The following is a 12,742-nucleotide window of genomic DNA, read 5'->3' as shown; positions in this document are numbered from 1 at the left end:
CGTCCCTCAGCAATAATCTCAGCAATGTTTCAAGTGACCTCTGCACTAATGCACTTCCTCACCGCACTTCCTCACCGCATGCTAAAGCCATTCCCACCAAGCATCTCGGTCACAGTTGCCTGGCGCTCCCTCCTTATCACAGAACTCCCTGGGAAAGCTCTGGAGGTGGATGCAGCAGGAGGACCCACCTCCGCGCTGGGTGACATAGCCCTCTTGGGCACCCCACCTGCAGCATGTCTCTCCCCTTGAAGAATGGTTCTTCTTCAAGTGGTTCCGCATCCCCGTAGTTGAGAGATGGGCAAGATCCCTCCCACGACTGACATGGTCCCTACAGAGCTGGCACTGCACAAACCGGGAATCCTCTGTGATCTGGAAGTGCTTCCAGACATCGGAGGAGAATGGGTGCCCATGCTTATGGGAAGGTGGGGTCACCGGAGCCACCTCCTGTGAAGGGCTCAGGGAAGGTACGATGTGCCTTGGGGTGGCAGGAGGAGATGGCCGTCGGGGAGGAGGGGGTGGCAATGGTGGCACCAGGGGGTGCCTCTCCATCTCTTCCTCCTCCACCTCCTTTGGCAGCAACCTCCTCTTGTCCATCCCCAGAAGGCCTGCTGGAGTCCAGAGGAACCAGAGACGTGGGTTGGTCAGTGGCCGTTTCCTCTAAAAAAACCCCTCAGGCCACAGGAAAATGGCAGGGGAAATGGCCTTCGCCAAGGGACCAAACCAGGCTACCAGAGGCCCAAAACAGCAGACCAGGAAGGGTAACCAGCCCCCTCCCCCCCAACCCACTCACAAGCACAAAGCACAACAACCAGACCAGGTAGGCACTCAGGCCTCAGGAAAATGGCAGGGGAAATGGCCTTTGCCAAGGGACCAAACCAGGCTACCAGAGGCCCAAAACAGCAGAGCAGACCAGGAAGGGTAACCAGCCCCCTCCCCCCCCAAACCCACCCGCAAGCACAAAGCACAACAACCAGACCAGGGAGGCACTCAGGCCACAGAATAATGGCCTGTGCCAAGGAATCAAAGCAGAGTACCAGAGGCCCGAAACAGCAGAGCAGAGCAAAAATAATTTTAACAAACTAGGCAGTGTAATAAAATTATAATGTGAATAAAACAAATAGTCCCAATGCACAATAATGCACAACAGGCCAGAGCCACCCACAGTCCCCCCCCCAAAAAAAACAACAACACAAAACCACCCAGACGCCTACCCAAAGCAGGAGGAAAACAGAAGGTTTTCTAAAAGATAGAAACAAAAACCTGCTTATAAAAATTCCCCAATCCTCTTCCCCACAATAAGGGAAAAAAGGAAAGATCTCACCCAGTCAGATGCTAAAGTCCAGGTCCAGGATTCAGGCTCAGGATCACCACACCAGACCACAGAGAGCAGAGCAGCAGAGCACTGTGCCAAAGCAGTAGAGGCTCAACACCAGCTCACAGTCTCTCTATGGCAACAGGAACAGCAATGGAGTCCAGGGGGCAAGAGATTGTAAATAAATACCTTTTCTCTGCTCATGGACAGAACAGAACATTTTGAAAATAAATTGTTCTCTGATTGGCTTGAGGGGGAAAACATGCAATTCCATTGAAGAATTGCAGTTTCTCCCTTCCCCCTACTTTGCACAACAGAAACAGCCCTGCAAAATCCTGCAAAGCCATGCATTAGCTAGCTGCAAAAATGCATGGCTCTGATTGGTCAGAGGCCTCCTCCCCCCTTCCCCCTCACCCCAGCCAGAGGCAGGGAAAGGCCAGGGAAAGGCAATCACAGACTGCCTTTTGCCTTTCCCCATTGTTTTCTATGGAAGGAATAGCTTTACCGAATATTTCCAAATAATTCCGTAATTATTCGGAAATACAAATAGGCTCAAAAGCCTATCCGGAATCCCTGTTTCTGAATATTTACCGAAAGGCTTCTATTCGGTAAACCCTTTATCGGACTGATAACCCTAATCTGAACAATTAATTGGCAGCCTCATTAGGGAACTGTTTAAAGAAACAAACAAAACTTAATACCAGCAGGAACTGATAATATGTAACATATTCCTCTTTTCCTACATGACCTGTTTATGTATATCTTCTGTAAAAGCACCTCTCTGTAGTGTTCTGAGAGACATGTGTTATGCTTCCTCCTTGCCTTCCTTATTTTCTCTGTCATGAAAGACTCTTGTCTTGGAAATCCTAGCTGGATCCAAAGAACAGGCTGGTGTAGTTGTGTATGGTAGAACAGACAGCATATGGTGGTGGCTCTGAAGTAAAGGGTAATATAAACAGGGTTCTTTTCTTATAAATAGTTCATTAAACATAAATATAAGTAGAATAGCATGATGTTAATAAACTGAATTGGTTCAGATAGATACATAAATATAGAGGTTCCTTAAATAGACCTAACCACACAGGCTTATTGCCCCAGTACTACAAATGATTACATGACACCATAGCATTTAATTAGCATATTTAAATTAGCTAAATTCATCAATTTGTTATGCTAATATTTATTTGAGGGTGGTCTGCACTAGGCAGCCTGTCATGGATGCCTTTTTCTGGCAAATCCACCCTGGCTCCATACTTGGCCATCAGCTACCATTGGCCTAGTTCATCCTTGCCCACACATACGTAGTGAGATGCCTGGTCCCATCCCTCTTCTCTGATACACTGTAAAACCACTACCAAGTTCAGAAAAATGTTGCTCAGTATCAAAGGCACTCCTTCACAAACTCCATCCTTCTGTTAAGCTGTGATGGTCTGTTCAGGACATGGTTTCCATCATGCCTGATGGCTGAGGGTGCTTGCTGCTCACCCCTACCTATCATGAGCAAAATGCTGTATCCCTGCCTTGCTTAACATGCATTGGTCCACCTGCTGATGATGACATCGTATAGGCCCTGATGTAGATCAGCCAAGTACAGAGAGAGAGACTCCATTATCCCTGACCCTGTTTGAGGCTAAGTGGATATCCCTTGGGCTGGGGATAGCCAGCAGGTCTTGGTCCACAGAAGTGTAAGGCTCTTGGGGCACATTTGGGGAGAGGCGGTCCCTCAGGTATGTTGGTGCAGCACCATCCAGGGTGGGCAACCTGATTCTTGATTCATTTTGTCCTCCCCCCCCCAACCACCGCTCAGGTACAGGAACTTTGACTTCATTTGATTAAGTTGCAACTGGCTCTGCTGCAGCCACCCAGCCACAGCCTCCAATGCCCTGGTCAGATTTTCTGAGGTGGAGTCTGGGCAGGCATCCAACAACAGAAGTGATATTTCGTGCTAGGGATGTACACATGGATATATCCAGTCTAAAGATAGGATGGATGATAGATTGATTTGGGATCCAGATCCACATTTGGGACTCTGTACAATACCAGAATCCTGATCCTGAATATTCCTTGAAAGATTTGGAATATCCAAGCACCAAATTTGGGATATTTTTGGCAGATTTCCAGAACAACACGGGGGAGGGAAGCAGCTTTCGCAGGCAAATGGGACCATGAGGTTGGGGGACCTTGCTACTACTGAATTTTCTGGTTTGGCATTGGTTCTGTTGGGCTTGTGCTGTTGCATTGGCCCTGGGTTCTATCTGGCTTCTGTGGTTTAACACTGGCTCTGTTGGGCTGGACCCTTCCATTGATTCAAGTGGTTTGGCTTGGATTCTGTGCTTAGACACTGGATGTGTTGAGCTTGCAAAATTGGCCTTTGGGTCTGCTAGGATTCTCTGGTTTGATGTTGGTTCTGTTGAGCTTGCTGGTTCCAGGCGTGTAGCCAGAAAATTTTAGGGGGCGGGGGCAGGGAATAAAATTTTAGGTGGAGTGACCCTGGGTCTCAAAATGATGTCACTCACTTTTAAAAAAGATAAATAAACAAGGAGAGTGGCGGCAGCTGCAACAGCAGTGGAGGCAGCGAGAGCAGCAGGGGCAACGAGAGCAGTGATGCAGAGAGCGGGGCAACAAGAGTGATGGGGAGAGTGGGGGCAGTGAGACCAGCTGTGGCAGCAACAGCAGTGGCAGGGAGATTGGGGCAGCAAGAGCGGTGAGAAGAGCAGGGCGGCGAGAGTGTGGTTGCGAGAGTAGTTGTGGCGGCGAAAGCGACAGGAAGAGTGGAGCCATGAGAGTGGTGGCAAGATCAGGGCAGCGAGAACGGGGGCGACGAGAGCGGGGCAGTAAAAGGAGGGGCCATACAGGTGGAAGGGTGGAGCTGGCCTGGTTGGTTCTGTTTCTGTTGGGAGGCTTTTGGCCAGTAGCTGCTTGCTGTTTTGTGTTTGGCTGTTCAGTTCAGTTTGCTTTATTACGGTCCATGACCAAATACACAGCACAATGCAGGCCAACAACAACCACATAAAAATTATAAAAATCAAGATGGTCCTAAATAGGTAAAACGTAAGATATTTAAAAAATAAATGTGAAAATAAAATATAGGACATTAGTATGAATAATGAGATATGACAAATAATACAGTAGTGGTCAAACATCTTCCAGCTTAATAAATATAGTACATATGTTTGGCTGTTCTTTGCTCTGAGAAGACATGGAATTTTTTCCTGATAAGAAACAATGGTGGATGGCTGGGGTCACCTTATTTAGGGGTCAATAGGACTGGATCCCTTGGTACAATTCACTTGAAACTTGTGTGCTTTTTAGTAGGTAGGGCACATCCACTCTGCTGCAGTTTTGGTGGCCTTTGCTACTACAGCTACTGCAGTCTTCTGGAAAGATTCCCCTTAAGAAATAACGTTCCCCCCCCCCCCACACACACACCCATGGTCATCCCTGTTTAGTTCTGTGCAATAAGGAATATTTGATACATGTGTTATATGCTGTCTACTTTTCAAAGTTCAAGGTAGAACTTTCTTAAAGCAAATTGTTTTCCTACTCACTTGAATAGAATTTATCAACTCTCTTTGCTTTTAATAGCTTCTCATGTCCGTATTTGACAACAGCATGAAGAATTATGGAGTGACAGAGAGTGATCCCTTTGACTGGGAAAAGAGTGGAACTGATGGCTCTCTAACTACCACCACCACTTCAACTACTCCTCAGTTGCATACTCGACAGACTCCAGCTGCAATAGGGTATGCTGGAGCATTTCAGTTCATGTTAGCTACTTAATGATGTGGCATGTCAAGCTCTTTTTTTGTGTGTGTGTGTACAATTTTGCTGCTAAGGTTGCCAACTGCAGTTGTTGTAGAGAAGGTTTCAATTTAATACCTTGGTAGCAAAGAAAAGTTAGCAGGTCTGTCTTTGCCCATCATATTATGTCAATACTGAGAAAACAAGATATGTTCTCTTCACAAGCATGAATTTACCACATTTTGCTGAGAAAATTCAGTTGCTCTGGTATTCTCTTACAGTGCTTTTGCTGTAAACTGATTTAGTGATCCCATTGGCATTGAGTCAGGAATATTGTTCTGTGTCCTTACTGTAGCATGGAATGCAAAGAAAAGCAGATTGCTTATCCATAGTGATACCGCTTTGATAGCTAACCATAATTAACATAGTAATTTACAGTGATACTGATACAAATCTAGGGCATGACCTGTAGTCATTGCATTCATAGTGCACCACCAGCTGCATGTCTATACCATCATCTTTTTGGAATCGCAGGGCCAGCTCCAGATTTCTTTGGTATTTTCCTTAGCATCAGCTGTGTGGCTATTCCTACTAGCCTTTGCAATCCTTCTCCCAATCCTGCTGGCTACAGATGATAAACATCCTTATTTCAACTTAAAATTCAGGTTAGATATTCCGCTTCTTCAGGTTAAATGCCCATGAAATAGTATTTTTGAGGTAGTGGCAAGACCAAAGTGCACTACTTCACACAGTCTTTCTATGTGCTGAACTGGAGTCGGTTTAGAGCCACTGGCATCCTCCTCAAACCTCAGGACATCATGCAGAAAAGAGTACAGACATTGAGAACAGGTTGGGCTCATTCAGGCTTGCTGTGCTGGCCATGAAAGTCTCTGCTTTAGTCTAGAACTGAGTGTATTCTTTGAGCTCAGGGTCCCTGAGGGCAGTGGTTTGGGCTGGAAGAAACTGGAATCTGAACCGCAGTTAACAGTATTGCTTTGAGCAGGAAAAGGAAGACATATTTCTAGGAATTATGGCCTAGCCAGTGTAGAGACCTCATGCTGCTTGTCAGTTGCAGAGATGGCTGTTATGCACATCTGTCTCTTCTATGCTAGAAAAGGACTCTGAAGTCTGATGTACACAATCCTGTGGTAGATTAATAGGTGAGATCCTAGCCTCAAACTTCAGGTTCATGGTTTGCACTCAGACTCTCTGACAGGCAGTGTCCAAGGAGCTTCCACAACTAAGTACAGCTGAGTCTTCCTTAAGAAAAGAAGGATTGGTACATATCTGGGAGCAGCATCCTCTTACTTGAATATAGTGCCCTCTAATTACACATGCGAGGTTTGACTGATTTCATAATGATAAGGAAAATTTCATAATGATAAGGAGAATGATATGCCCAGAGGCACTCTTTTGAACTTCATCATAACTTAGGGTCGATACTAGGGATGGGCATGAACTGGGAAAATTGTGGTTTGTGTTGGTTTGTGGTCCATTTGATTGCAAGAACCATGAACTTACACACTTTCTTAAAAAGCAAATTATTTTTCATTTCCTGAACTGGTTTGTGGTTCATTTGGTTCAGGAAGTAGTAGAACAGCCCCCTCACAATTTAGAGATGCCAAACTCACAGGGAATCTTCAGCAGGCTCTCCTTCATCAGCCCTCCAAGTTTGGCGAATATTGGATTTGGGATATCTGAGTTAGCCCCCCCCCCCAAAGCAGGTGCCCCCAGGAAAGCAAATGTCTAGCTTCAGATTCAGACCCTGAAACCACAGCAAGGAACACCTTCCCAGCTGAGACAGGTGTTTAAAAAATTGTCCCACTGTGTGGGGAAAAAAGGAGTCCCTTAAAGTTTCCCGTGAATCAGGCATACAGCAAACAGTTCTTTGGCTCTCATTGCAGCTAACTTTGTGCTGCAAAGTGAAAGCAACTGAGTCAGGGTATGGTATTATACTGGTATATTGTCACCATATACCTTTATTGGCGTACCAGTAGTCACATAATAGGTAATAATCCAGACAATAAATACAGAATCCATCAAATATAAAATTTCATACGAGAACAAAAACACTATGTAAAATTCTCTTTAACTTTAAGGACTTCCACAAGAAATTTAGCAACTACATCAGTAATTTCAGGAATCAATTATAATCTGCTTCCATAGAGTAGAATGGGAGCTCTGTGGTTGGCTCCAAATCAAGCTGCGGACAACTGTTTTAAGTATTTCTAGGACTCTCCACAAATCCACCCCCTGTGTTGCCTAGGGATGGATTGAATTGGTGCCAGGCTGTCTGGAGAACAAACTGTAAAAACAAGCCACTTGAACCTCCATGGAAAATAGGCAGTTTGTTTTGGGATTCAGGGATGATGTGACCAAATGAACTGGTTCGAAACAAACCATGAACTGGCCTGGTTTGTGCTCAAACCGTGATTCATTTTTTTTGTTCATGCCCATCTGTAATCCATATCATGTGAAGTGCTAGTACATTTAAGTTTGATAAAGATACAGTATGTTCTAACCCTTGTATGTTTAAAGACTAAGGAATAGATTTTACAAAATTCAGGGTCTGTAGTGAACTTTGGATAGTGTTATCCATGAATAATATTAGTAAAGGTTGGTGGAAATTTATTTTTCTAGAGGAGAGGCTCTACAAAAGAGAAGCTCTGCAAATGCTTGGAATCCTATTTCACATGAGCAGAGTGGTGTTTGGGGAAGCAAACTTTCTGATTTCTTCTGCCCTCCTATACACATTACAAGTTGCCATGCCTCCTGCAATCATGTCCTAGAGATCAGTGGACCCTAAGAGCAGCATGAGGGATGAAGTGGGAATCTGCACTGGTAGGGAGAATTGGTAAACACCCCCCCTCCCTTGCCTTTTGTTGGTAAAAATGCATTCTTATTTCATTAAACATAGTTAGTCTGCAAGCCATAATCTTAAAACCAAAGGTAAAACATCAGGAGACATTACTGGTAGAGCATCAGACTTGATCTGGAGAAATTAATGTCACTGGTCCTTCTATCTACTCTGCTACCCTCTGATTCTGATTAACATTAAATGTTTGGATTTGTTTCATAGGATTTTAATTGTGGTTCAATTCAAGTTCAATTCAAGTTTAATTGTGATTCAATGCAAGTTCAGAAAAAGCAAAGACATTGGTTTTGGGTTGGATCCAGAGGAAATTGGCAGTTTCCACTGATTTTCTGCCTTCAAATTGCAGATACTTCTCATGTAATTCCTAAGGGTCCCATGTCCCCCAGGAGCAAGATGTTGTGGAGATCAGAAACAAGCATTAAGACTCAAGTAGGGTGGTGCCAAGGGAAACAAAGGGGGGGTGCTTAAGACAAAATGGCTTATGATTTATCAGGAGCAATTTAGAATTCCTTGGAAGTGGTTAATCAGTTAATAAAAATGATCGATCAATCTAGTGCTGTAGCCTTACTTAAAATACATTTATGCATTTTTCATAATTTATAGAATTGCCAATGCCACTCCAATACCAGGAGACTTGTTGAGAGAAAACACGGATGAAGTGTTTCCAGATGAGCAGCTAAGTGATGGTGAGAATGGGATCCCTATTGGAATCTCTCCAGAGAAGTTACCAGAGTCTCCTGGACATCATCACCCTCAGGAAAAGGATGTGTGGGAGGAGATGGATGCAAACAGGAATAAGATACAACTGGGAGTCCATAAAGTAAGTAATGTAGCTGATATGACAAAAAAAATTAAACTGTTTCTTGCTTCTACTGTGTAAACATTTTTGTTTTTTTTCTTACCGGATCAAAAGAAAGAACTGTACTTCCCAATACTAGTCAGTTAATGGCCTCTAAAAAACTAGGGTATGATGGAGACATCCACTCCAACTCTGGCTTTCTGTTTTCATTATGAAGGTTCCATTTTTAGCCACAATAATAGTAACTGATAGCCACATTCAAGAAAGAATACATCTGATTTTCCTGGAAACATCTATGGTAATGGATTTCACCAAATTCTGTTCTGTTTCAATGAATTACCTAAGTTAGTCATACATTGCATCAATAAATGTTTTATTTGTGCCTTCAGCCTACTGCCAGATATTTTAATTGTATGACCCAGAGCTTGTGTTTTCAGATGGAGAATAATCCCCCCCTGTTTCATTTTAGTCATAACTGTTAAATTGTGATGCATTTTCTTGTACATATGAGAGCAGATTCTTTATGAATAGTATCAGGCCTTGGTGTGATGTCTGGAAGAGTGATAATGTCTCTCTCTCTCTAAATGCTAGATAGCTTTAAATGCTAGATAGTAGCATGCAGCATATATATCCATCAAAAAGGCAGTCCTTTAGATTTGAATTTCTGTTTAGGATAAAAGAAGGAACTTTAAAAATCAAAAAGATTTTATATTAGTCACAAGTGAAAACTCATCCTTGTTTTGTAAAGCTAAGATCAGCTTTGGTGGAAGATCAGCCTAAACTGAAGTCAGTCATCTGACTTGGTGTCTAACTCCATATGGTGTCTGAGTCCACATTACATTACAAAGTGGTCAGATGTAAGAACTGAAATATCTTGCTCATGAATATTTTGACAGATATTTTATTTGGATTAAAAGTTATAATTAATGCATATTGTTTTGTTATAGGCTGCTACAGAAGAGGAGAACAGTCATGGGCCAATTAATGGCATGCTTAATGCACCAAGCCTAGGTTCTCCCATTCGAGTTCGTTCGGAGACCACACAGCAAGACAGGGATGTCCCCTTGGTTCGAAAGTTACGATCAATCCACAGTTTTGAACTGGAAAAACGCCTAACCTTGGAATCAAAGCCGGACACAGATAAATTTCTGGAAATTTGGTATGTAATGGTTTCTTTAGTGCTGAATTTCTTTCAGTTCAAGATATTGTGTATCAGACTTAATCTGATCTGTTCTTTGGCACACAGTTCACCATTATTCATGCCTATTCTTTGCAGCAGTTGGAAAGCAGACCCAGACTTCAATGGAAAGAATTATGATGTTCAGGTGTGCGGACTCTTATCTGGGAGAACTGGGTTTGATTCCCCACTCTTCCACTTGTGGCTGCTGGAATGGCCTTGGGTCAGCCATAACTCTCACAGACCTTGTCCTTGAAAAGGCAGCTGCTGTGAGAGCCCTCTCAGCCCCACCCACCTCACAGGGTGTCTGTTGTGGGGGAGGAAGGTAAAGGAGATTGTGAGCTGCTCTAAAACTCTGAAATCCAGAGTGGAGGGTGGGATATAAATCCAGTATCATCATCATCATCATCATCATCATCATCATCATCATCATCAATTTGCTATGTCAAGTATGTTTTTTCCCCTTAGCATGGAGAAGAAGAAAAGAGAGTTGAATGCTGGAAAAGAATCTGCTGCTTCTGCTTCTCAGAAAACCCCTTTGCCTGCAGTTACCTCCTGCAATGAACATGTTTGGCACTATGATGAAGAATACCTACCTGAAGGTTCCAAGCCTGCTTCTCCAGAAAATGGAGATGGTGGTGTTAGCAATGGATATGTGGCTATCAATTTGAGTTCCTGTCAGCAGGAGATTGACTCTAAGGAATGGGTGATAGTGGACAAAGAACGGGACTTGCAAGATTTCAGGACTAACGGAGTTTTAGGGCATAAAACAACTGGAAGCCCCTCTGATGATGAACCTGAAGTGCTTCAAGTCCTTGAGGAGTCCCCACAAGAGGATAAGTTTAGAGCTCAAGGCAAGAATGCAGCTGAAGGGGCAGCGCTGGATCTAGATGTTGAATGTTGTGGCATTGCAGCTTCAGAGCAATTTACAAATCATCTAGAACTCCCAGTTGGAACTGCTGGTCAGCTTCTTGCTGTCACTCCCACAAGTCTAATGGAAGCCCAAGCAGAAGGGGCTCTTACTCCTGTAAGTGAATTGCTGATGGCTGTTGCTTTGTGTCTGTTATATTCAAGCCATATGAGAAATCAATTGAAAAGGAAATATCTAAGGAAAACCGAGAGTTGTCCTACTTTCAATCTGATTAATTCTTAAGAGGATAGCAATTAACAAAGCTTTGCAGTAACAATTTCCAAGAATGTATTATGTGTTTCTATTATGCCCACAGTTCTCCAAGTTAGATTTAATTAAAATGCACTCTGATAATGAAGTAATTAACAATAAAAAGATATATGTACAATTATTAATTACAAGGATGGTGGTATCCTTTAGGAATTGTGAAACAGTAAAGAAGCTTTTGCAATATCCATAAAGGAAACATTATTGTTCTCTAGGTCAAGAGTGGACAGCTTGTTCAGCTTTGAGGGCCACCTTGAAAATGGAAGATTTAACTGGATAAATTAACTTAAATGCCAGTTCTATTGTCTTAACCAAACTACTGTTGATAGATGTATTTCAGTTATGCTAAAGTCATCCAAAAAAGATCACTATTAGATATGAAGATATGTGTCTGCTCTGCTCTTATGCTTCCTCCACTTCTCAAATCCTTCATTCTCAGCTTGCCAGTTTCCACCTCCACAGTCCACTGTTTCACCCCTCTCTCACTTGGTCCTTATCCTTAGTCCATTCTGAGGAGGCTGTCCTCTGTGCCTGCCAACAACCTGTGGTTTGCCATCCTAGGAGCTATGAGAGTTTTTCTTCCAGCCAAACTGAATGTATCCATGGTTAACATAGATTGTACTGTAATTTCTAAGACAGGCAACAGTCAAACCCACTGACAAGATGTGAGAACTAGCTTTGGAAATCCTTAGGTTTCCACATGTTCTCTTTTCTCCCTCCTTTCTCTCTTTTTGTGCATAGCTTGGTTTAATTGAAGATGTGGGCACTTCAAATAAGCCACAGTTTAAGTCTGAACCACAAACTATGATTTGTTCTCTTGCCCATAAATCTATCCTGGTTTATAGGCAAGAGAAAAAAAGAAACATAGTTTGTGATTCAGATACAAAAACAAGCATTTTTGCATTCAGATACAATTGCTGGGGTGGGGGAGGAATGGGACAGAACCAAAAACTTCCAAGGCTCATTCTCACAACAATAAATCATGGCTAGCAGTTAAAATTCAAATGTAGTCCATGACAAAGTGGCATGGGTAGTTTGTTCTTAATGGGAGAGGGAGTATACTTTACCTTTGAGAGGTTGGCTTTTTGGAAGATGTGTTTGGAAGCTGTGTCTTTAATGTTCAAATTGTGGTGTATAATAATCTCATGTAATCATAATATGTTTTGATTATGCTAAATTTGATTCTGAATGATACCATCTTGACATTGTTGGAGAAACTGATATATTCAAGATGGCATCCAGTATACTCTGCCAAAAGGAAAAGAGCTTAATGTGTCCTTACAAAAGGTAGGACAGTAATTCACATCATGCCTACCCCCCAAAAATGTAGGATTTGGCGCAAAATGGAGAACAATTATTCAAGCCTCCTAACATAAGTGTAAGAAAATATGTTGTTGGTTAATGGGATTGCTTAAATTGTGCTGATTTATCTAGTATTTGTCACAGGGCATTTTTTTTTTTGAGCAGGAACGCACAGGAACACAGTTCTGGCTGGCTTGGTGTCAGGGGGTTTGGCCTAATATGCAAATGAGTTCTTGCTGGGCTTTTTTTGTAGAAAACAATGATGATGTCAGGGTGTGTGGCCTAATATGCAAATGAGTTCCAGCTGGGCATATGCAAATGCAAATGAGTTCCAGCTGGGCTTTTTCTGTAAAAAAGCC

General features: G+C 42.9%; 1 protein-coding gene across 2 annotated transcripts in view; it reads left to right on the top strand.

Annotated features, from left to right (window-relative positions):
* TTBK2 (tau tubulin kinase 2) overlaps window positions 1–12,742 on the top strand; it is a 156,198-nt gene that overhangs the window by 103,106 nt on the left and 40,350 nt on the right. For both annotated transcript variants that reach the window (XM_060261419.1, XM_060261418.1), the window contains exons 10-13: window positions 4,898–5,055; window positions 8,532–8,748; window positions 9,675–9,886; window positions 10,373–10,931. In XM_060261419.1, coding sequence (XP_060117402.1) covers window positions 4,898–5,055; window positions 8,532–8,748; window positions 9,675–9,886; window positions 10,373–10,931 — 1,146 coding nt within the window. The remainder of the gene's footprint in view (window positions 1–4,897; window positions 5,056–8,531; window positions 8,749–9,674; window positions 9,887–10,372; window positions 10,932–12,742) is intronic.

The sequence above is a fragment of the Heteronotia binoei genome, chromosome 21 (genome assembly GCF_032191835.1).
Source record: "Heteronotia binoei isolate CCM8104 ecotype False Entrance Well chromosome 21, APGP_CSIRO_Hbin_v1, whole genome shotgun sequence".
In the NCBI taxonomy this organism is placed as follows: Eukaryota; Metazoa; Chordata; class Lepidosauria; order Squamata; family Gekkonidae; genus Heteronotia; species Heteronotia binoei.
This window is presented reverse-complemented; position numbering and strand designations above follow the sequence as displayed.